The following is a 26,026-nucleotide window of genomic DNA, read 5'->3' as shown; positions in this document are numbered from 1 at the left end:
CTACCCAGTAAGCTCTCTCTCCAGTCTGCAAGTTATGTGCTTCTAAAGTCACACATTTCTGCTCTTTACTCATTTCTTTAAATCGCTTTTCCTAATGTTAGTGCACTTTGCCAACCATGTGTAGGAATCCTCTAGAATACAGAGTTGCTTTCATGTAAAATTTCTTCGGAGTAGATAACTCCTCTTTTGACTCATCTGAAAAATCTCTCAAGCAGTTGACTTAATGTGATGGGATTATAAAAAGATTTCTTTTGCAACATTATTCTGTTCAAACTAGTACTGTTAGTGTGAGAAGCACTGTGTTGAACAAAATGTATTATTTTCTTCTAATAACAGATTTTTTGTATGTAATTTATACTAAAAATCATTAAGAGGAAGGTAAAAGGCATGGTTGCTGAGTAATATTTGATAATTAGAAATTCTTGGAGAGGGCTGATGAGCTAGCATAATGGTTATGCAAAAAGGCTTGACATTCCAGTGTCCCAGCTTCAATTCCTAATGCCACCATAAGTCAGTGCTGAGCAGTGATCTAGGCAGAAACTTACAGAAAATTACTATTAAATGCAGATAAATCTGTTAACCTGATACAATGACTTATTCTGGAGAATTTCTATTTTGCAGTAGTAGTGACTTGAGCTATAAAATCTTTTGTCAAAAAGACATGGAATGAATAACACCTTAATTTTAAAAGGAGTTGGTGTACTCATTTACTACTCACTGTTAGATAAAGCTATGCCTAAGATGGAAACCTAGATATTAAAAGATATAGCTATGTCTTTGTGTCATTTCAAATAGGAAGACACATTTTCAGCTAGACTTTGGGGAAAGGCATTGTTTTATCTCCCTCCTAACTTTAAGTTAATAGTCAAGGTTGTTTCTATTAATATTGCACATGTTGTATTTTCCATGATAGCATATATGTTATGGTTTGTAGAACAATAAGCTTTATAGTCCCATGTTCTGTAGTTTCTGGTTATAAAAACTACTTTCCATGTACAGTAAAACTGTCATTTTCAAATACTTGCTTTAACAACATTTTTTTATTGGATCTTCAGGAAACAGATGTGGTACCAGATACAAGACTTCTGGAGAAATTCAGTCAGATTAGTCCCCAGCTCTTTACCCCACCAGACGAGGCTATCTCAGATCCACCACTAGAGACTTTGTACATCATTGACTTCTTTATTGCTTTGGCAATTTGCAATACAGTTGTTGTTTCTGCTCCGAATCAACCTCGGCAAAAGGTAAGGTCTCTAATGCAAACAGGGTTCATGTTTTAGAAAATAATCATAGATTTAAGTGTTACTGTACTGATTTTATTACAGGAATGATAATGAGAAAATAAATTAACAGTAATACATCACTCACTCTGCATAATGTTCTAGGTGACTTAATATAATTGATAAATTTAATCCTTCAACATCCTTGTAGTTGGGTGTTAATACTTTATTATTCTCCCTTTCATAATTGATGTTAAGTGACATGCCAGAAGCACAATAAATATGAGTGAATGATATTACATTGGTTTGCTTCTATAAAGCTAGTTGATAAGAACAGTGCTTACTGAATATGGAGGCACTCTCTTTTTTGCTTTAATTTTGTTACTTCATTGAAGCTATTTTTGAGACTTAAACTTCTAAAACCATATCCACTACATCAAGAAAAATATAAAATATTGATTCACTATTGTGTATGATAATAATGTAGCTTTTTCATGTACCTATTGGGCTAATTTTAACTAAATCAACCTAAAACCAAGTTCATCTATTATATAGCATGGTTCTGCAGTTCCCACACACACAAAAAAAGTCTATTTGTAGCTTATAATTCATGGAAAATTCATTTTCAGTTAGGAAGACAAACTTGTTTTAGAGACTGGTGATTCACCACTTGCTGTGCTATCTTGCTAGTATATAACTATCTTCCCCTCTGCACACATTCACTTAAAATTCTATTTGTAGTACACCCAATTAAAATTTAATTTCCCCTCAGATCATTTTCTTTTGTCAACTTTAAAGGTGGTCAACATAAAAATAATTTACTTCCAATGAAACTATTATTTAATCATGAGCTATATTTGTATAAAATGCCAATTAGAAAGTTGGTCTTTGGAAGTGGTTATATAGTTCAATAATAAATCATTGGATGTTCTTTTCTTCTCCCTCTATATAATTTTTCTTATATAAGACAAAGTTCTAGTAAAAACAGAAATTTGGGGACTGAGCAGGTGACTTAGTGATAGAGTCCAAGTCTCTGAGTTTATTGCAGAGTGCTGAAAACCACATAAAATGGCAGAGTGGTGTTCTAGTCTTTCTCTCCAACAAACAGCTACACACACACACACACACACACATATATATACATATACACACACATATATATATATGTGTGTGTATATGTATATATATATGACCCATTTTTTTTCCAAAGTCTTGGTAAGACCCTTTTATAGAATCAGAAAATAAAAGGAAAAAGATACATTGATAACTTCTTGATGTACTTTTTCCCATTATTTTAAGTACTCATTTGCTTGCCTTTGTATTGTACTTATTGGCTCCTATAATTTTTCTTACTATTTTTATAGTTTTTCTAGTATTTCCCCAGTACTTCTTAATAATTAAAAAATTATTATATTAAACTTAAGTTCATTCTAGTTTGCTACTATTGAATACTTAATTTTCTTAAAATTGTTACTACTAAGGTGCATTCAGCAAGGATTATGGAATTTCTAGATTTTAAGTGATTGCATAGGAAAAACTAGTGTAAGTATGTCCACAGCTAGAAGCATTAATATTTTGTTTTTTGTTATGTTATCAAGTTACCACCTAAATGCTTGTAGAAATTTGTAACATCATAATTATTAAACACCCTTTTTACCACGACTGCTGATATTTTTACTAGTGTTTTCTGCTAGAATTATATTGTGTTACTGAGATCTTCCTTAATTCTCTACCCTAGGTTGGACTTTCTTCACTGAGTATAATGCCCATTAAGTCATTAGAAGAAATTAAAAATCTTTTCCAAAGGTTGTCTGTTCGAAGATCAAGTTCCCCTTCTCTTGCCAGTGGCAAAGAACTTTCTGGGGTCCCAAACCCCTTTGTGAGTAAACTCTCTCTCTTCAGTCGAATGAAGCTGGCTTCACCCGTGGAGGAAGAGGTCTCCCCGACAAGTGAGAGTCTCCAAGGCTCTAGCACTTCAGCTTGCCCTTCAGAAATAGAAAAACCAGATAGTGATGCAGGCGTCACAAATGTCAAAGTGGAGTCCCTCCCAGGACAGCCTTTGGCCTCCAACCTATGTTATGAGGCTGAGAGCCCAGATGAAGCAGCCCTCGTGTATGCTGCCAGGGCTTACCGGTGCACTTTGCAGTCCCGGACACCAGAACAGGTCATGGTGGACTTCACCGCTTTGGGACCATTAACATTTCAACTCCTACACATCCTGCCCTTTGACTCAGTGAGGAAAAGAATGTCTGTTGTGGTCCGGCACCCCCTTTCCAATCAAGTTGTGGTGTACACAAAAGGTGCTGATTCTGTAATCATGGAGTTGCTCTCTGTGTCTGAACCAGGTGAGGTTAGTGATGATAAAAGCTCAGAAATTTAAAAGGTCACTCTCTTTTGTTTTTTAAAATCAGACGGGGGCATTTGGGAATCCGTCATATTTGTTGAAGGAAGAGTGACTTTTTAGGAGGTGATGAGCAGGTACTTCACTTTGAGGGCTAACCCTACCTCAGTCCAAGCCTGGCCTCTATCACTAGTTGTTTCCTGACAAAAGCTACCTAGCTATTCAGTGCTTCACTCATAAATAAATGGAGATTACAATTCCTCCATTGTAGGTTCCTGAGAGGTTTAATGATAAACTAAGTACATGTATGTAGAACCTTGGGCTCTGGGCCTACCAGTTGGTAAGCATTTAATGGTGAGCCTTGAAGACAGCTCTTGTTATTGTAACTGTTGTTATCCTGTAGTATGGAATCCTGATTGCTTTTAGTTCTTGGCACTTTCTTCTCCCCCGGGCAAAGGGGAGCAGGGGAAAGATTTATTCTGAGGGGCTTGTTTTATAAATGCTTATTTGGGATTCAGAATCACAAGGCCTTTTTGTTTATTGTGGTTTAAGTTATTGTTTTTAAAAAATATGTCTGTAATTGGGCACCCTAGTGGGAACACTTGCATTTCGTTAATTATTTCAGATGGAGGAAATCTGGAAAAACAACAGATGATAATAAGAGAGAAAACCCAGGAACATTTGGACAACTATGCCAAACGAGGCCTACGCACTTTATGTATAGCAAAGAAGGTGAGTTCTTGAGTATATCCACTCCTTGCTTAGCCATCAGTTCATGAAAACTAACATGACCTAAGCCAGACACTGGAGAAAATCTTGGGGCTATTGTTCCTTTTCACAGATTTTGTAATCCAAATATACTGGTTAATGGAGTTTATTCTCAAAAGTATTTTTCTAGAAAGCTTCCTAAGTTCTCATATTTCAACATATCTGTCATGGCCTTTGTACATAAGCAGCAATTTGGATAGCAGGGGGAAAAAAAGATTTCTGGACCTTTCTTTCCTTGAATACTTTGTAAATATCACTCCTTAAAAAATTTTTTTGTTTGTTTGTTTTGTTTTTTAGCATTAAATGTGCTTTGGAAAGAATGAGGCCAGGGACAGCTCTTAATTTTACCCATATAAGTCTTTAACCATAAATCTTCATCTGAACACCCAGGTAGATTTACAAGTTATCTCAGTATTGAATATTTTGATATTAATCCTGGGTATAGTGTATATATTTTTAAAACAAAAAATAAGTTACTTTTTAATTGTAGAAAAGAAGACAGAACTCGTGGTAGTGATTCTATTGCCAAATCCCCATATAATAGAGATGAAGGCATTTAAAAGTGAATTGACTAATTTCTTTGTACCTTTGGTCAATAGAGTGCAGCTTTGATATTGACTAAGACCAACTCCTCAGCCGAAACTAGACTAAAACTTCATGCCATTTGAGTGTACTCCTTCATTGATAAGCAGGGATTTTCCCTTCCCTATCCCTACAACTATGATTCCAACTGCTTTCCTCAACTGGACACCTGTACTGTATGTTTCTTCTTCTTCTTTTTTTTTTTTTTTTTGGTACAAGCTCAGCTATCCCACTGCATTTCAGAATAAAACAGGGGCAGGGGGAGGGTAAGGGAAGTCTTCTTCAAGTAGACAGAGTGTAGTAAGAACAAATTGGCTATGTACAGCATATCGGGGAGGGACAGAAATTAATTATAAAAATAATAGAGACTTTGATGAGCACTGAAAGATCTGAAACAAAGAAAACAATTCCATATAGGAAAGACACTAGAGTAGAACCAAGGAAGCTAGTCATGACAACTTTCTTTCTCTTCCCCATGTCTCCCTCTCTCCTCTTCTCTCTCCCAGGCTCTGAGAACTACAGTGAATTTTTGCTATTTTAGAAATGACAGTGACAATATCCCTTCACCCCCCTTATTCTAGACCTGTATGAATGGAGGAGGTAATATAGCTCAAAGCATCAATGCATTAATGACTGTTGAATATTTTCTAAACCATAGGGCTCTTGGGGTATCTGAACTGGAGACTATAACCAGAATCCCTTATAAATCATTCAAATTTTAGTTTTCAGGAACTGCCTTAGGAAAAATGGGAATCTCTTATAGACTCCAGACCATTCTCTAGTTGCTTGAAACATTAGCGGCCTGACTTTACCTAGTGTTGTAGGAAGAATACAGAATTCAAGATTAGGGGTCAGGTGTTGGCACACCTGGTTAAGTGCACACATTACAGAACAGAATCTCTTCCTTTTCAATGGAATGATCCTTCCCCTTGGGAAAAAAGGGCTTCTCTAGTATATGTCAGATTTTCCTGGGTAAAATTGTAGGCAAGACCACATAAAAATAGATACAGTGAGAAATTTTCTCACCCACCTCTGATCCAAGCTGCTTTGTAAGAACTGAAATAAAGAATTCTCTTTGTATGGCCACTTGAAGACAGGGGAAGGGAAAAATCACCACTGGTTCTTTCTCCAGGAATCCCACTTAACTTTGGAATCGTACCTTCTTGCTTTATCTGCATGCACCCCCTGTATCTTTTTACTTTTATAAGTATCTAACTCCATAAACCAACTGTAAAGAAATATCAGATGTACTGCTATCTGCCTAACACCTCCTACTGAACAATTCTGACACTACTTTCTCACTCCCACAATTAAAATCACCCTCAATTAACTGCCAGGTAGGGGTCTTTCTCTGATGCATGCTCCCTGGTGTAACTAAACAGATTAGCCCACGTTTACCCTGTGTGGTGCCTAGAATTGTTAAATAATGCTGAAATATAGGGCTCATTCATCATCAGTGTACATTTCCATCATGGAGTTTATAACATACATGACCATGTGACATAGAACCTGATATGAAGGTAAGAAAAGAGCATCTAAAGCAAGCTCATGGATTGATATTTCCAAAGGGTCAGGATCTTCATTTGATCGGCTTCATAGACCTTTCCCCCTCATAGGTCATGAGTGACAGTGAATATGCAGAGTGGCTGAGGAACCATTTTTTAGCTGAAACCAGCATTGACAACAGGGAAGAATTACTACTTGAATCTGCTAGGAGGTTGGAGAACAAATTAACATTACTTGGTAGGTATAAAGTGTTTTGTATTTTCTATATGAGGAGTTCTGAAAAATATCTGGACATCTCTAAATAAGTTATTCAGTGTCTTTCTCTTCTTTGACCTAATAAATGTATATGTATACTCTGTCTAGTCCAATTTCTACCCAACTTCCTGTTCTTTCCATTAAGTTTCCCACTACAGTGAATTAGTTATCATTTGTCATGGGATCAGGGTGACTATCTTCAAGAAGACAATTAAAAAATACTTGACATGGTATTAGACAAATAGTTCAATCTTTCTTACTCCTAATATCTCATTAAGAAAAATAGGTGTGTCTCTTTTCATTTGAATATTCCATGGATGGTATAATTAAAGTGATCTGAGTCATAGTCATTGCTCAAATCTGTTGTAGTTAGGAGATTATATGGGTTCCAAATTGTGAAACTAGTGCTTTAACACTATTTTTAAAAATTATGACAAACACAGTTATCCAAATAACATTTTTTAAATTTCTTTATTGGGGAATTAATGTTTTACATTCAACAGTAACTACAATAGTTTGTACATGCATAACATTTCCCAGGTTTCCATATAACAATACAACCCCCACTAGGTCCTCTGTCATCCTTCTTGGACCTGTATTCTCCCCCCTTCCTAAACCCCAGAGTCTTTTACTTTGGTGTAATATGTCAATTCCAGTTCAGGTTCTACTTGTGTTTTCTCTTCTGATCTTGTTTTTCAACTTCTGCCTGAGAGTGAGATCATCCCATATTCATCCTTCTGTTTCTGACTTATTTCACTTAACATGAATTTTTCAAGGTCCATCCAAGATTGGTTGAAAATGGTGAAGTCACCATTTTTTATAGCTAAGTAGTATTCCATTGTGTATATATACTACAACTTGCTCAGCCACTCATCTGTTGTTGGACACCTGGGTTGCTTCCAGGTTTTGGCTATTACAAATTGGGCTGCTAAGAACATATGTATACACAGATCTTTTTGGATGGGTGCGTTGGGTTCCTTAGGATATATCCCCAGGAGAGGAATTGCAGGATCATAGGGTAGGTCCATTTCTAGCCTTCTGAGAGTTCTCCAGACTGTTCTCCACAGAGGTTGGACCAATTGACATTCCCACCAGCAGTGCAGGAGGGTTCCTTTGACCCCACAACCTCTCCAGCATTTGCTGCTGTTACCTTTTCTGATGTATGACATTCTCACAGGAATGCAGTGATATCTCATTGTTGTCTTTATTTGCATTTCTCTGACAATCAGAGACTTGGAACATTTTTTCATGTGTTTCTAGGCCTTTTGGATCTCTTCTGTGAATATTCTGTCCATGTCCTCTCCCCGTTTTTGGATGGTGATATTTGTTTTCTTGTTGTTGAGTTTGAATCTTAAAAGCGTTATACCTACATCCTATTCCTGGTATCCTTATTCAGCTGATCAAATGTGTGGCCTTGGATTTCGAATTTTAAAAGTCCCCTAAATAATTATGAGGGAGGGGGGAAATAGAAAGGTAGAAAGAATGAGAGATGCCTGAAGAACTGTTCCACCACTTCTGAAGTTTCCCTCTGCTGGTGGGGACCAGGGGCTTGAACCTGGGTCCTTGCATACTATAATATGTGTACTCTACCAGGTGTGCCACCACCTGGCTCCTTGAAATTTAGGTTTTATATTAACACAAACCTGCCAAGAGACCATCTCAGAGCTTCATTTGTCTGGTGTGCAAAAAACAACAATCGAACATATCTAGAAATAGAGTAATTTGCCTACTTCAAACTCATTTGTCTGTGAGAGTGTGTCTTAGGTCTATATTTTCTCATCTGAAATTCCAAGCTCAGAAATGATCTGATTGTGGTACCAATATTCATTTTGCAGCGAAATCAGGGAACCTTTGATAACATTATTATTCAAACCATTATGAACATTTTTAAGCTTTACTCAGCAAGCTAATATGCTTAAGTATCAGGAATTACAAAATATGGGGGCCAGAGAGATAGCTCACCAGTTTATATTATGTACCATGCTATATGTGACCCAGGTTTGAGCCCCAGTACAACATAGCACCTGAGGAAACTCCAGTTCTGTATTGTCTTTCTCTATATCTCTTTGTCTTTCTATCTGAATGAAAAAGCCCGGAAGCAGTACACAAGACCTCAACTCTGCAAGAAAAGAGAAATTTAGAAAATGTGATCTATACTATGTTATCTTTTGTAAAATAGGTAAAACTTCTGAGTTCTAAAACATATCTGGACTCCAATTGTTTCAGAAAAGATGACTGTAGACTTACATAATGACAGGGGACTGAAGCTAGGTAACTTACTAAAGCATTCTGTGAAAGTCTGATTTTACCCTCAGTTTTCATAGAATCATGAAATTGTAAGCCAAGGTTATATAGTACTGAATCAGGTACCCTCCATGCATATATAAAGAACATGCGACTTGTTCTGGATCATCACAATCCATTTCTATTCTTGGAAGCTACTGGGACCATTTATATAGTTCAGGATTGGATTAGCTAATAGATATGAGTCACTTATGTCTTAGGTGAGCTTCAGCTGAATTTGGTTTCTTACAAGCTCTGCTTCACTTTGGTTATTTTTAGGTGCTACTGGCATTGAAGACCGTTTGCAAGAGGGAGTCCCCGAGTCTATAGAGGCCCTTCACCAAGCCGGGATCAAGATCTGGATGCTGACAGGGGACAAGCAGGAGACAGCTGTCAACATTGCTTACGCATGCAGACTCCTGGAGCCAGATGACAAGTTTTTTGTCCTCAATACCCAAAGTAAAGTATGTATAATGAGATCAAACCAATTATGGCTTTGACTATTCTATGTCAGTTTAATTTTTTTATCATTTATTGTGAGGTTTATGGTTTATAGTATAGTTCTTGACACATGTCTCTCTTTTCAATTCCATTATCAACTGATCGAGGAAGTACTGATTTCCAAGGTTGCTGTTGTCATCCCAGGATAGTCCCCGAGATAGGTATCAGTACATTTCAGCCTCAGTCAAAACCATCATCTTGAAAGTCAGTGTAGCTGTTATTTAATAAATGTAAAGAGAAAAAGAAAGCAAAACCCAATAGCTTCTTGATAATAATTTCTTCTGTCCAGCAGCCTAACTTCTGCTTAGAAGATCACTCTACTTTTTTAAAGGCTTGCCAAAAATATCATAACAACACAGAGAAATCACTGCTGAATAAAGACATTTAAAGAAAGTTTTCTTTTTTGCTTTAGTTGTTTTTTTCCCCACTACATGACTACCCATAACTTGACAAAATTCAGCACAAATGTTTCACATTCTGGCATAGAAAGCCACCTCCATTTTAAGTTGAAGAATTGTGCTGATTTCTCTCTAAATTAGGTGAATAAACTAATGCATTTTAATGGCCTGTCTGTAAATAGACTCAGGATAATCATGCCCTCTACTGGTAATACTAGATAGTGTTCATAAGAATATCAGAAGTTTGTAAAAAAAGAAAACAAAAAAGAATATCACAAGTTTGAAGAGATATTTGTAGTAAGGGTAAAAGATTTTAAAGAAGAAGAAGCTTGCAGTCATTTGTTGTTTTTTTTTCCATCTCTACACACACACACACACACACACACACATCTAACATTAAAATTAAATAGGTAATTTTATTTTTTTTCAGAAAATTACAAGGTTAATGTATATTGTTTAGTTAGCTTAGAAACTCTTTTGCCCTCCTCCCATAGTAATCAAACATAATCAGTAAAAACCATTCAATCAAGGCACTGTGCCTCTCAGAACTTCTCAGACTTCTCTTGGGTTGTCAGAAAAGTCATTTCACTACACCTTTTTTTTTGCATAGAAAAATAGAAATATACATCATGACATGACTTTTCTGACAACCCACTAGACCATTCCTTAGGTCTCTGTCACAAACTGCCATGTTTACTTAACCATATTTGTATGGTCAGACCCAAGTTAGTACCCATTTGCATCATACATTTGGAGGAAAGAGAGTTTTCCTTACTCTTCACTGAACAGGCTCAGGAACTGTAGTAAGTAGTGACTCGGACCTCTCACCACCAGCCAGCTCCCAGCACCAGCTATGGCTGAGCACAAGAAAATGCTTAGTGATTTTAGAGTGTAATCAAAGCCTGGTAGGTTTTCCAGCATTTGAAATACTTGTTAACTGCCTTTGTAGATACTTGTAAATAAATCTTTTTTTTTTTAAATCTTAGAAGCACTTTTTAAAAATATTTATTTATTTATTTATTTCCTTTTGTTGCCCTTGTTGTTTTTTATTGTTGTAGTTGTTATTGTTGTCATTGCTGTCATTGTTGTTGGATAGAACAGAGAGAAATGGAGAGAGGAAGGGAAGACAGAGAGGGAGAGAGAAAGATAGACACCTGCAGACCTGCTTCACCGCCTGTGAAGCAACTCCCCTGCAAGTGGGGAGCCGGGGCTCGAACCGGGATCCTTATGCCGGTCCTTGTGCTTTGCGCCACCTGCGCTTAACCCACTGTGCTACCGCCCGACTCCCGTAAATTAATTCTTTTATGAATAAGCTCTTTCCAGCTTAATGTGTGAGCAGAAATGCACTGCAAATGAATTCTGTTTTGCTCAGTCTTTGGTAAATGTTGACCCAAGAATTTTTTTAATAAGTCTTCTTGAGCAGAACTTAATTAGTATTATGGACTATCTGATGTGGCCCTCTTTCACTGCTAATATGAATGCTTCAAGGCTAAATTAAAAGTGAAATATGACATTTAAAAAAAAATCACTTAATTAAGGGCCAGATGGTGACACACCCAATCGAATGCAGACATTACCATATATGAGGACTCTGGTTCAAGTCCTGCATCTCTGCTGTGTGCAGGTGAGCTTCATGAACAGTGGAGCAGTGCTACGGGTGTCTCTCTTAACTCTCCCCACCCCTTTTTTTCTGTTACCATGAAACAATAAAAAAAGAAAGAAAAGGAAAGAACCTTGTAACTAGTGTGGGGTGAGGAATGTAACTAAACATCTCTAAGAATATTTTTATCAAGACGTGTGTTCCACAAAGACAGGCAATTTTATATCCTTGGAAGCATCTCTAGAGCTTAGATTATTTTCTAACATACTGTAGTTTCAAAAAAATAAAAATAAAGGATTGAATCAAAAAAATATATACCAATTTCAGTTTTACTCTATTTATATATTTCTACTTGAGAGAGAGAGAAAGGGAGCAATGTATTCCTCCGTCATTTTATGTGATGCCAGGGATTGAACCCAGGACCACTCACATTCAGTGCATGTACTCTACCTTAGAGCCAGTTCTCCTACTCCAATAATCACAGTTTTAAATTCTGCTGTATATCATACTTTAGGAGCTTTGAATATACTATTTCACCTGTTTTTCATAATAACAATTAGATTAAGTAACATTTATAGTTTTCAGAGGAGAAAGTTGAGGCTCAAAGAAGTTACATAATATGCCTAATGTCAGACAGCTTCTGAATGGCAAAAATCCAAAGGGTTCTTGAGAGTTACTGTTTACAACAGTCAATCACACACAGGAAAATTCAGTATCTATTTCTTTCTTTATTTTATTTTTTTCCCAGATAGAGAATAAAAGGCAGAGAAGAGAGAAAGACAGAAAAAGGAGAAACATCACAGCACTGCTTCACCACTTGTGAAGCTTTCCCTCTGTGACAGTGGGAAGGTGTCCAAGTATATGGTAAAGTATATGCTCTCATGGTCTGCCATCTCCTGCTCACCTCGACAGCTAGTCTTTTTTTAACTCTCAGATTGAGGATGAAATGTTCCTTTTCCCATCCTTTTAACTGATCCTCACATTCACTCAAAACTATGGCAGAACTGTCAGCTCTTTGAAAATAACCCACCAGTCCCTATGTGGTGTTCCTTGATGGAGCCATTGCTGAAGAACGGCAGTGACGAGTGTAGTTCCGTGTAGTCACCATGGAGCTCCAAGGATAATTGTCTTTGCCTCTTGTTTTAAGGATGCCTGTGCGATGCTGATGGGCACAATTTTGAAAGAACTTAAGAAGAATTCAGCCTCTTCAAAGCAGGCATCATTAAATGCAGCCATCCACCAACCTCTTGCCTCCCAGGACTCAGGGCCTCGGGCTGGACTCATCATCACAGGGAAGACCCTAGAATTTGCCTTACAGGAGGATCTGAAGAAGCAGTTCCTGGAACTGACTGCTTGTTGCCAGGCTGTGGTCTGCTGCCGAGCCACACCTCTGCAGAAAAGTGAGGTGGTGAAACTGGTACGCAACCATCTTCAAGTGATGACCTTGGCCATTGGTGAGTGTGGATGGGATGCAGCCCTGTGGCTCTTGCTTTCATGCCTCACCAGAGGTTGATCCTACTGTCTATCCTACCTTTGGTTTCCCTCCTGTTTGTCTGTCTTTTTGCTTCTCTACTTTCCCTCCAGTTCTCTTCCTTTCTTTCTCTCTTGACTTTCCCATTCCCTCTCTCTTTCCTTCCACTTTTATAAGAATGAGCATTTATTAAAGAAAGACTTTTTTCATGAGTATGAGAGAGAGATACCAGACCTGAACACCACTCCATTTGTGGTACTAGGGATTGAATTTGAGACCTCACATATTTGAGACATATTATCTCCCAGCTGAACCACCTTTCTGACTGCTCCAAGTGTTTTTGCATAAGGAATAAAACAAAATGGAATAGGCATGAATATATAAGATATCATATGATAACATATGCTATTGAGAGCTTGTTTGGAGGTTCTAGCAGGGGAGCACAGCTACTTATATATCCTCAACCAAAGGCCAGTCTGTCTGTCTTCGGGGAAGGCCATCCTCTTCCACCAAGCAATCAGCTTCGGGAGGGACGCACATGGAGCAGTGAGGGAGGAAGGGGACACCTGCCTAGCCAGCCAGATCAGCCAAATCAGCCATGGCAATCAATGGGGTGACAGATGTCGCAGCCAGATCACCCTCACATCCACAAATGCTATTGAAAAAGTGAGACAGTTCACCAGGAAAATAGTTCAGTTAGTAGAGACTTGTATGCTTGAGACTTCTGGTTCAGTTCCCTAGCACTGTGTGTATGGGTCGTGCTTTGGGTGTTTTCTCTCTCTTTTATATAAGATAAATAAGCAAAATAAATCTTTTAAAAAAACAAGGCAGAATCAGGAACATGAAATCCAGTAGAGGAGAGGAAGAATCAACTGCATTTAAATGTTTTTTTTTCATTTTTATTTAAGAAAGGATTAATTAACAAAACCATAGAGTAGGAGGGGTACAACTCCACATAATTCCCACCACCCAATCTCCATATCCCACCCCCTCCCCTGATAGCTTTCCCATTCTCTATCCCTCTGGGAGCATGGACCCAGGGTCATTGTGGGTTGCAGAAGGTAGAAGGTCTGGCTTCTATAATTGCTTCCCCGCTGAACATGGGCATTGACTGGTCAGTCCATACTCCCAGTCTGCCTCTCTCTTTCCCTAGTAGGATGGGTCTCTGGGGAAGCTGAGCTCCAGGACACATTGGTGGGGTCTTCAGTCCAGGGAAGCCTGGCCGGCATCCTGATGACATCTGGAACCTGGTGACTGAAAAGAGAGTTAACATACAAAGCCAAACAAATTGTTGAGCAATCATGGACCCAAAGCTTAGAATAGTGGAGAGGAAGTGTTAGGGGGGTACTCACTGCAAACTCTAGTGTACTTCTGCTTTCAGGTATATATTTTGCAGTAGTTTATGGATATGTGTGAACATATGCTCTCTCTCACAGAAACTGGTGTATATCTAGGTTTTGGGACTTTGTTAGAAAGTGAACCACCTGAGATAGAATCTGAGAACACTATGAAAGGAAAGGTCTCGCCCGAGTAATGAAGCTGAAGGGTTGTCATTCCACACGTGAAGTCTCTGGACACAGTCTGAAGTGAAGCATGTTGAGGTGGCAATCATTGTGTTGGTTAGGTTGTGATTGGCAGATGCAATATTATTTGATATGGATTGGGAGAGGCATACAGGAAAGTGGGCCCTATCCAAGGGTTCCAGGACTGGGGGAAGTAAAGGCTCTATAGTGGAGATGTGAGGTTCCTGCTGTCTTAGGGTTCAAAAAGACAATCGATAGTTAATGTTATCATCACATAATTTGGAAATTGGGTTAACTTTGAAAAGTCCTTTTGTTAGGGTTTGCTGTACAGTACCCAGTATCTTATATATAGCTGTGCTATTGGTTGCTTCTGATCTACTTGGTCTAGGCTTTTGAGAGAGTCTTCATATCAATTACACAGCCTATATATTAAAAAGATTGTTTGTGTTTTGAAAAACTTCGAGACATACAATTAATTTTCCCCCTCTCGTATTAATTAACTAGTGATTTATATGACTACATTTTACTAGGAGTGTACATAAACACCATTCCCACCACCAAAAGACTGTGACCCGTCTCTCCCACCCACTCCCACCCCCCACTGTCCCAGGAAGCTGCATTTCTACCCCTCACCACAGGGTTTTTACTGGTTGTAACATGTAGAAGAATGAAATTGAACCACTTTATCTCACCAGAAACAAAAATCAACTCCAAATGGATCAAAGACCACAAACAATCAAATACTTAGAGGAAAACATTGGTAAAACAGTTTCCCACCTACACCTCAAGGACATCTTTGATGAATCAAACCCAATTGCAAGGAAGACTAAAGCAGAAACAAACCAATGGGACTACATCAAATTGAAAAGCTTCTGCACATCCAAAGAAACTATTAAACAAACAAAGAGACCCCTCACAGAATGGGAGAAGATCTTCACATGCCATACATCAGACAAGAAGCTAATCACCAAAATATATAAAGAGCTCGGCAAACTTAGCACCAAAAAAGCAAATGACCCCATCCAAAAATGGGCAGAGGATATGAACAAAACATTCACCTCAGAGGAGATCCAAAAGGCTAACAAACATATGAAAAACTGCTCTAGGTCACTGATTGTCAGAGAAATGCAAATTAAGACAACACTAAGATACCACCTCACTCCTGTAAGAATGGCATACATCAAAAAGGACAGCAGCAACAAATGCTGGAGAAGTTGTGGGGACAGAGGAACCCTTTTACATTGCTGGTGGGAATGTACATTGGTCCAGCCTCTGTGGAGAGCAGTCTGGTAAACTCTCAGAAGGCTAGACATGGACCTTCCATATGATCCAGTAATTCCTCTCCTGGGGTTATACCCCAAGGACTCCATAACACCCAACCAAAAAGAGGTGTGTACTCCTATGTTCATAGCAGCACAATTCATAATAGCTAAAACCTGGAAGCAACCCAGGTGCCCAATAACAGATGAGTGGCTGAGAAAGCTGTGTTATATATACACAATGGAATACTATGCAGCTATCAAGAACAATGAACCCACCTTCTCTGACCCATCTTGGACAGAGCTAGAAGGAATTATGTTAAGTGAGCTAAGTCAGAAAGTTAAAGATGAGTATGGGATGATCCCTCTCATCAACAGAAGTTGAGTAAGAAGATCTGAAAGGGAAACTAAAAGCAGGACCTGACCAAATTGGAAGTAGGGCACCAAAGTAAATATTTTTTTAATGATAAAATTGTGTTTGAGGAGAGATTTGAAGGAAATGATAAGCCAGTCATAGGTGACCTGGGGAAGAAGACAGTGCACTTGGAAACCATAGACTGTGCAGGGTATGTTCAAGACCAAAACTGATTAAGCAAAGTGAAGTGTTTTCTGCAGGTTATTTAAGGACAAGAGAGGTTGTTGTTGTGCGTGGGCCGCGGAGAAGAGAGAGAGGAGGGGTCCGGAGCGAAGAGGAAACACAAATCTTTATTTGCGCTGGCACCTCAGAGTTGGGTGCTAGAGAAGCAGGTTGGGCCACATGGAGGTAGCGAAAATGGCCGCCTCATGCAGTAACCTTTCCTGCGTCTGAACACCGGAGTGAAGCGCTGGCAAGAGAGCGAGTGAAGCGCTGGCAAGAGAGCGAGGTGCAGAAGAAGAAAGGCTTTTATAGGAGCAGCTTTCGCGAGAATGGGAAGGGGGAGGAGTAACCATAGCACTCCAGGATAGGATAATAACTCTCGTGAGAATGGAAGGGGGGAGGAGTAACCAAAGCACTCCAAATATCGTGGGGATATAGACAATGCCCTGAGGGCACAACATGGCTGAACAGGCACTCCAAGAATGTCCCAACTCTCGCAGGAACTAGCAGTAGCCTGAGGGGACAACATGGTAGATGTGACTGCATCAGCACAATTTCCCAGCAAGAGGTGGTATAGGTGGCCAGACCATGTAAGATCAATATAATTTTGACATTCAGTGAAGAAAACAGAGACATTGGAGAATTTTGTACTGAGGAGCAACATGCTCTGTCTAAAGTTTAAAAGAACTGCTTTGGCTAATGTGTTGAGAGTAAATGTTGGGACAGCAAAGACACAAACTGGAGCCAGTGAAGTAATTCAGGCATAAAAGGATGGTGGTTTGAGCTCTGGTGGGTGTAGAGTGAGGCACGGTAGAGTCATGGACATCACTTGAAGAGTTGATATCTGCTGTGGGTTAGATGTGTGATTAAAGGACAAGAAAAGACGAATCTGCCATTTGCAAAGAGAGATTCAGTATATTACACTTGTTAACTTTGAAAAGTCTCTTTGATGCCTAACCAGTGGTTTTAAATAGGCAGACAGCTATGAAGTCTGGTAGTTAGCAGTGAGAAATTGGCCTGAGTTACAAATGTAGGACTTGCAAATCTGCTGATGATATTTAAAACCTTGATACTAAGTAAGCTCCCCCCCCCCAAAGATAAGTATAAAAGCAAATGAAAGGCAATATTTCGAAGTTAGCAAGATAAGGGCTCAACTGATCTCTTTCAGTCTCTTTTTTTGCAGTGGATTGTGTTCAGTTTCAAGTTGCTTCTTTCCTAGATGCTAAAATAGCCACTGACAACTCTCAAATCCACATCCTAACCTGTTAGATACCCAAGTGATAAGATAGTAGCTTTTCATAAATTGCAGGAATTAAGTGTTATGGTTAACACAAAAAATCTTTTTCTGTTATCCTATTGAAAGAACATGTAAATAAATGAGTTGTTCAGCTCCCAGGATCCAGATGTTCCTGAGGCTAGAAATCTGGTAATTCAACTATAGCAATTAACTTGGCTCATGTCCATTTCTTTGCTAACCACTGATGCCAAAGGACAGAATATGGTGACTGTCTAGGCCTGGATCAACTGCCCATCCTAAATCTGGGGGGTTGTGTTTATTTTAGTAGATTGCATAGATGCATATTTTCCTCAAGAACAACTGAGAACCAGTTACCAGAAAGCAAATAATTGATTTATGGACAGTTAGGAACAGCAAATATTACCATCAGAAATAAGATATCTCTTCTTAAGCTTCAAATGTGTTGGGGGGATAAGAGGGGTACAGCTCCACACAATTCCCACCACCCGATCTCCATATCCCATCCCCTCCCCTGATAGCTTTCCCATTCTCTATCCCTCTGGGAGCATGGACCCAGGGTCATTGTGGGTTGCAGAAGGTGGGAGGTCTGGCTTCTGTAATTGCTTCCCCGCTGAAGGCGTTGACTGGTCAATCCATACTCCCAGTCTGCCTCTCTCTTTCCCTAGAAGGGTGAATCTCTGGGGAAGCTGAGCTCCAGGACACATTGGTGGGGTCTTCAGAGGGAAGCCTGGCCGGTATCCTGATGGCATCTGGAACCTAGTGGCTGAAAAGAGAGTTAACATACAAACTTGGAATAGTGGAGATGAAGTGTTGGAGGGTATTCACTGCAAACTCTGGTGTACTACTGTTTTCAGGTATATATTTGCTCTAGTTTATGGATACCTGTGAACATATGCTCTAGCTCCTGGAATCTGGTCTATATCTAGGTTTTGGGACTTTGTTAGGAAGTGAACCACCTGGGATGGAATTAGAGAATACTATGAAAGGAAAGGTCTCACCCAAGTGATGAAGCTGAAGGGTTGTCGTTCCACACCTGAAGTCTCTGGACACAGTCTGAAGTGAAGCATGCTGGGGTGGCACTCGTTGCATTGATTAGGTTGCCATCAGCAGATGCAATATTATTTGATAAGAATTGGGAGAAGCATACGGGAAAGTGGGCCTTACCCTAGGTTCCAGGACTGGGGGAAGTTTAGGCTCTGTAGTGGAAATGTGAGGTTCCTGCTGTCTTAGGGTTCGAGAAGACAATGGATAGTTACTGTTAACATCACATTATTTGGTAATTGGGTTAGCTTTGAAAAGTCCCTTTGTTAGACTTACAATCAATTTCCCCCCCTCATATTAATTAACTAGTGATTTATATGACTACAGTTTAATAGGTGTGTACATAGACCCCATTCCCATCACCAAAGTTTGTGTGTCCCCACCCCCACCCCCACCCCTGCCGGCTCAGGAAGCCGCATGCCCACCCTCCCGCTCACCACAGGGTTTTTACTTTGATGCCCTACTTTCAATTTAGTCAGATCCTGCCTTTAATTTCCCTTTCTGATCTTTCTCAACTTCTGTTGATGAGTGGGATCATCCCATGCTCATCTTTGTCTTTCTAACTTAGCTCACTTAACATAATTCCTTCTAGCTCTTTCTTTCCTATTCTTTAACCCTCTGGGAGTATGAACCCAAGGTCATTGTGGGATGCAGAAGGTCGAAGGTCTGGCTTCTGTAATTGCTTCCCTGCTGAACATGGGTGTTGACGGGTTGATCCATACTCCCAGCCTGTCTTTCTGTTTCCATAGAGGGAAGGGCTCTGGGAAAGCAGAGCTCCAGGACACATTGGTGGGTTTGTCTGTCCAGGGAAGTGTGATTGGCCTCATGCTAGCATCTGGAACCTGGTGGTTGACAAGAGAGTTAACATGCATATCCAAACAAATTATTGACCAATCATGGACCTAAGGACTGAAATAGTGCAGATGAAGAGTTGAGGGGTCCTCCATTTTGTAGATAGCTAGTAGGCAAGGACCGAGATTTTAAGCCTATTAAATTCCCTGGTAACTTCTCATTGTCTTCAAGGAATTCAACAAATAGTTTCTGATGAAATAAAGAAAATTATTAGTAGATATTAAAAAAAGAAAAGAAAAGAGAAACAAGGCCAGGCAGGTATCACAATGATAACATGCTTGGGGTCCCAAAGATATCAGGTTCAATCCTCAGCTCCACCATATGCCACAGTTTAGTACTGTCATGCCTCCCCTTCAAAATAGCTATATACATATTTTTTAAGAGAAAAGAGCAATTGCACATACAATCACTGGAAAAAAACAAGTCTTATCTTCGCCTTTAATTGAAAGTAGTGTGAATAGTATGGAGAAAGAAGAGGTCATTTCAGATAGGTCCCATTAATACGAAGAATTTTTAAGCAGTATTGAGTCCAAAGTTCCTTTTAAAAAATATTTATTTGAAAAAACAGAAAGAAATTGAGAAGGTGGGTGAGTTAGAGAGGGAGAGGCAGAGAGACACCTGCAGCACTTCTTCACCACTCGTGAAGCTTTCCTTCTGCAGGTGGGAACCAGGGCTTGAACCTGGGTTCTTGTGTATGGTAATACATGCACTTAACCAGGTGTGCTATCACCCAGCCCCTTGAGTCCAGTCTTCCTGATGGTAAAGTGATGCCATTTAATTTTGTTTAATTGGCATTCAGACAACTTGGAGACATGGGAAAAACTTTGAAGGGTTTGTTTGCTTGAGTGGTCACTACTGACTTACAGAATCTACATTTTTTCCTATATTGCACATATGTTTCTTTGTATTCTTCTTCATGAAGGTGATGGTGCCAATGATGTTAGCATGATACAAGTGGCAGACATTGGAATAGGCATCTCAGGTCAAGAAGGCATGCAGGTGAGTAGATGTTCGTCCAAGAACAATGAGCTTTGTGGTGAAAGTCTCTGTGGTCAAATAAGGGCATTGTCAGCTCAGGAGTGGAAGACGGGAAATTTGTTTATTTATTCACTGGTTATTTACTGGACGGACACTATGGTATTTTTCTGTCTAACTTTCATTGTGTGGTTCATTTGTTCATTTTGAATGTAGAACTTGTCTGAATCTTAAGAATATGCATATATATTTGCATATATATGTATATATATGAAGTAGATTGCTGATATTTATAAAAATTATTAAGTATTTCAATAAAGGACTTAAAAATCCTGAGAGATGAGGGAGATGGGAGTATTCTATTTGTGCACACACTATATACCTGAGTGTGTGTGTGTGTGTGTGTGTGTGTGTGTGTTAGAGAGTGAGAGAGAGATTGATTTTAGGCACAAAATTAAGACAGAAGCTTATCCAAAAGACTGCAGTGTGTGTGTGTGTGTGTGTGTGTGTGTGTGTGTGTGTGTGTGCGCGCGCACGCGTGTAGCAGATGCTGTCAAAGGAAGGTGAACTTTGAGACGTAAGGTTTCCCAGAACTTGTAAATTTAGTACCTCTGTGAATAATGAATTCTGTCTGCCTGACACATTACAAAAAGTCATGTAAAGTCAGGACTGCTATACTCATTACTATTTTCCTCTCTGAAAAGAAACTCACACACTTTACATGAAAATTGTTCTGTGAGAGTTACTTTCTATGAAAAATTTACTTCCTAAAATTGTATCACGAGTAGTAGCCAAAGAAATGGTGCTTCATGGGACCATACTGGAAAGCTGAGTAGTAACTCTGGGAAACCTGTTAGAGCTTTTCCATGGTTGTTTTGTTTTTGGTCTGAATGAGCCAGTTGGACTCATCTAAGTCTGCAGATGTGCTGAGGATGAAGCTGACAAACTGTCTGTATGTAGAGCCTCTAGTAAGTTTGATGCTACAGAGTGACATTCTTCCCTATTGTTTCTGCAGGCTGTGATGGCCAGTGACTTTGCTGTTTCTCAGTTTAAACATCTTCAAAAGCTCCTTCTTGTCCATGGGCACTGGTGTTACACACGCCTTTCCAACATGATTCTCTATTTTTTCTACAAGAATGTGGTATGTGGTTCGATTGAATTTTCCCCTTCCAACTTCCCACCATCCACTCGTGTGTGAGCGAGGCATGAAGAGGAAGGCCCTGCGTTTAACTGTTCTGGTTCAGGATGTGCTGGGAGCAGCCAGGAGCACTCCTGCTGCTTTACCAGAAATAATCTGGTTTCAGTTGCTGGCAGCAAATTGCTAGGCATGTCCATCTGCTTGCATTTGCTATTCCCTATGCGTTTAAATTCAATTAAGTTCTGTCTGGTTCATTTAAAAATCCAATTTCTGACCTTTCATGAAAAGATTTTGACAGGCAACATTATGAAATGTTTAATGCTGTCTGTCAGTAGAAACTGAAAAGGTTTGAGTCCACTTTACAGATGATACAAAAAAATAATAATAATAACTGCAGTCCCCCAAATTGATATCCCTGGTGGGATATTGCAAGAGCAGGTACAGATGAAAACCCAGTATGATGCCTAAGCCTATAGCTGGATCTCAGTCACAAATGGAAACATTTCCTAGCAAGCCTATAAATCACATTTGTACTTGGCAGTAATGTGATGGTCAAGGACCTTTAGTTTGATTATGTAATTCCTAAAAGGGCAGAATTAGATTAGAAGTTCTGGCTTTTAATCTATATCATCCCACTTCAATTTTAATGTCCTTTCAAATCATGTTGACCTTAGATGCTTTTCTTATGTCCCTTCTAAATGGATGATTATGTAACCACATTGTCTTTTTTTTTTTAAGGCCAAATTTATCCTTAGTCTTTTAAAATTCAGTTGTGGTATATTATCAGTAAAGACAAATTTCTTTCATGTTATTGAAATGCCTTCTCTAGTTAAAAGAGTAACTCCATTTTATACAAATAACCTTATTTTTTTTAGGATTCCTCATATGTGCAACTTATTCTGTCTGTTGGCAAAATATTTTTTTTTCCTGAACTTTTCAGGAAACTCTTGGTACTTTAGTGTGGAATTATCACACTTAGTCCAAGTTTAATAAGAACTAATCATATTTTATTAAAGATTTAAAATAAATAGTGTCTCTGTCTTTGTGTGATGCCAGGGAAGGTGTGATCTGTAAGTTAAAGTTATGAAACTTAGTGATCCAAGTTCCGTGGCACAGAGCTTTATTATGATCTTATTTTATTTTTTGATAGGACAGAGAGGAAGGGAGAGAGAAAGATAGACCAACTGCAGACCTGCTTTATTGCTAGTGAAGTGTCCCCTCTGCAGGTGAGGAAGTGGGTCCTACCTAGATCCTTACTCATGGTAACGTGCACTCAACCAGGTGTGTCACTACCTGGCCCTCAAGGTTTATTTAATTAATTTTTTTTTACTGGAGGAATTAATGGTTTACAGTACAGTTGTTGACACATAGGTACAATTTCTCATCTCCCTGTGATAGTTGCAAAACACTCACCCTTCACGGAAGTACCCCTCCACAATCATACACCAGGATTCCTCTACCAAACCCCTGCCTCTACTGCCCCCAGAGTACTTTGCTTTGGTGCAATATACCCTATAGCTTGAAGGAATCATGTTAAGTGAGATAAGCCATAAAGAGAAGGATAATCTCACTCACAGGCAGAACTTAAGAAAGTACAGAAATGGAAAACACGAAGTAAAACTTGGCACAGAGCTTTTGCTAATAGTTTATCTGAAACAAAATTCTGGAGGTAACTATATAGAGTGCATGTGTCTGACCTCTAGCATGAGCTGCCCCTGTTCTCCTAGACTATCCCAGCTGTATCAGTGAGAGTCCCGTGACCTAGGAAACTACTCAGTTTCAGGCAAACTAGGATGATTTGTCACCTGGCCGGCACCATCCTATTTTACAACTAGAAAGAACTCATTAATCTGGGAAGCAAGAGAATGAACATTTTTATATGCCTGGTACATTCTAGAGACTAGATGAAGATTTTATTATCTACTGCTATCATATCTCAATTTGAATACTGCTGCTGTCAGCTGTTAACCTAACAACTTTGGGCAAGTTCCTTAGCCTCTTCTGTAAAATGGGAACACCCACTATTCTTTAGCTATTAATAATATTCAGTGGATTATCTATAAGCTCTTAGAAAAGCTCTTCAAACATGCATTTGGGACCTAGTAAGTATATGTGTTTATATGTATGCATGTGTTTTAATTTTTAAAAAATAATTTAGCAAAAACACTGCAAGGTGAATTGTGGTTTTCTGCTCTGTAAGAGGGGGAGCAACTCTTGAGAAAGAGAGAGAGACTAAAATCACATACTTCCAAATGGCACATATTAGGGGTATAGCTCAGTGGTAGAGCATTTGACTGCAAAATGGCACATACAGTCACAACACCCACTGCTGCTTCTAAGATGCGAAATGTTCCTTTTTGTGTCCCTAGGCCTATGTGAACCTCCTTTTCTGGTACCAGTTCTTCTGTGGGTTTTCAGGAACATCTATGACTGACTATTGGGTTTTGATTTTCTTCAACCTCCTTTTCACATCGGCCCCGCCTGTCATCTATGGTGTTTTGGAGAAAGATGTCTCTGCAGAAACCCTTATGCAACTGCCTGAACTTTACAAGAGCGGTCAGAAATCAGAGGTATGTGCCCAAGCAAAATGCTTGGGCTGATATATATCCAGGACATTCTTTTGTATCAGCTAGTCTCAAGTATTATGGTTTGTTCAGGACTATCTAAAGCTAGTTGAATTATGTGGTGATATCAAATGAGATCTCCTAACATAGCAGATAGGGGATAATTCATTTCTCAAGTGAAACTATGAAACACCTTAATGTACTTTTAAGAAGAAATTCAGTATTTAGACCTAACTCATAATACCTAGGATTTACTGAACTCCACTCTGCCATCTACTATGCAAACTCACCTGTGTTAACTTGTCTTCACAAAAGTACTTTTGAATCAGAACCTAATATTATTCCCATCCCAGAGTAAAGAATCTGAACCTTCAAAGGGTTAGGTAATTTTCCTAAAAATTTCAAACCCCATCATCCAGGACCCTAGTCAGGGAATCCTGGCATTTCCACATAAATATGATAGGCCGAGGCCTCTAACATATCTCTCTCTCCACCATCACTGGTCATCTCTATAAGGAACAGTATCTTAAACCCTCTTGTGGGCCTCTACAGGACCTTGTCCTCACTATATAACAACAGTGGTAGGGACGGCTCCACTCTCCAAAGGGAGGCTGGGTCGCCATACTCTGCCACTCGAGGAAGATGAGTCCTGAAATGAGTGTGGCCTAGAATGTTCCTGGCTATGACCATAGGATTCGAGCTCAGTATTAATGGAGTATTAATGAGTATTAAAGGGTATTAATGAGTATTACTCCATTAATGAGTATTAATGGAGCCCAGATCAGATCAATAGGGTTTACAGTTAACAGTATCTATGTAATTTTACCATATTTGGGAGTTTCTCTCTGCCCTGATGCTGCTTTCTAGTCCTGTTCTCAACACTGGCACCATCTTCCCTAATATTACTTTTAGTCCACCTGCATGTTAGCTGTGGGACTCAGGCAAAATTAGTAAAGTCATTGGCCCTTTGGGATATAGCTAAAATATACCTACTAGCTTTTTCCAAAATGGACACCCCAAATCTCATCTTCTATATTCTTGCCTTTAGGTTCCTGATTATTAAACAGTTTGTTCTGCTTTACATCTTATGCTTTTCGGCCACCAAGTTGCAGATGCTATCATGATGCCAACCTGACTTCTCTGGCAGATGACCTCACCAATGTGTTCTGGAACCTCACCTCTCCAGTGCCCGGCCCCACTAGGGAAAGATAAAAACAGACTGGGAGTATGGATTGACCTGCCAATGCCCATGTCCAGCAGAGAAGCAATTACAGAAGCCAGACCTTTCCAGCTTCTGCACCCCATAGTGAACCTGAGTCCATACTCCCAAAGGGATAAAACATAGGAAATATTTCATGAGGGGGATGGGATGTGGAACTCTGGTGGTGGGCATTGTACCCTTATCCTACAATCTTGTCAATCATTATTAAATCAATTAAAAAAAAAAAAAAAAACCTCAAAGCTAAAAAGTAGCAAAGCCAGGGCATGGATTCTTCTCAATTTGGTCCTAAAGCCAAAATTAAATTCTTCACATTCTACCTTCATACAAACCAGTGGGGTGATCTTAATGGCTTCCCTCTCTAAATTCTGTTCCACCTCCACTTCAGTAGTATCTTAATCCTGTCAATCTATCTCTGGCACATTACTTAGATTTGTCCCCTTTTCCTTCCCTCTGTCACTGTCTCCAATGAATTTTTCCTAGAATATTGAGGTGGATGGTTGTTTGGGTTGCTGCCTTAAAATTCTTTTCTTTGTAATTCATCTTTCAGAAATGTAATAATAATCAGTACTTGTATAATACTTATGAGCATTTATGCAGTACCTCCTGTTGTGCCAGGCACTATTATTATTATTATTAGAAGTAGTAGTAGTAGTAGTTGTTGTAGTAGTAGTGATTTAATAATGATTAACAAT

General features: G+C 39.2%; 1 protein-coding gene across 8 annotated transcripts in view; it reads left to right on the top strand.

Moving 5' to 3' along the window:
* Positions 1 to 26,026, top strand: part of ATP10D (ATPase phospholipid transporting 10D (putative)) — a 124,790-nt gene that overhangs the window by 78,761 nt on the left and 20,003 nt on the right. For all 8 annotated transcript variants that reach the window (XM_060188095.1, XM_060188091.1, XM_060188092.1 and 5 more), the window contains 9 exons: positions 1,056 to 1,244; positions 2,959 to 3,565; positions 4,187 to 4,293; positions 6,528 to 6,654; positions 9,235 to 9,419; positions 12,602 to 12,908; positions 20,358 to 20,434; positions 21,426 to 21,551; positions 23,918 to 24,118. In XM_060188095.1, the coding sequence (XP_060044078.1) occupies positions 1,056 to 1,244; positions 2,959 to 3,565; positions 4,187 to 4,293; positions 6,528 to 6,654; positions 9,235 to 9,419; positions 12,602 to 12,908; positions 20,358 to 20,434; positions 21,426 to 21,551; positions 23,918 to 24,118 (1,926 nt within the window). The remainder of the gene's footprint in view (positions 1 to 1,055; positions 1,245 to 2,958; positions 3,566 to 4,186; positions 4,294 to 6,527; positions 6,655 to 9,234; positions 9,420 to 12,601; positions 12,909 to 20,357; positions 20,435 to 21,425; positions 21,552 to 23,917; positions 24,119 to 26,026) is intronic.

This window comes from Erinaceus europaeus, chromosome 3 (genome assembly GCF_950295315.1).
Source record: "Erinaceus europaeus chromosome 3, mEriEur2.1, whole genome shotgun sequence".
NCBI lineage: Eukaryota > Metazoa > Chordata > Mammalia > Eulipotyphla > Erinaceidae > Erinaceus > Erinaceus europaeus.
The sequence above is the reverse complement of the archived record's forward strand: the minus strand, read 5'-3'. Positions and strand labels throughout refer to the sequence as shown.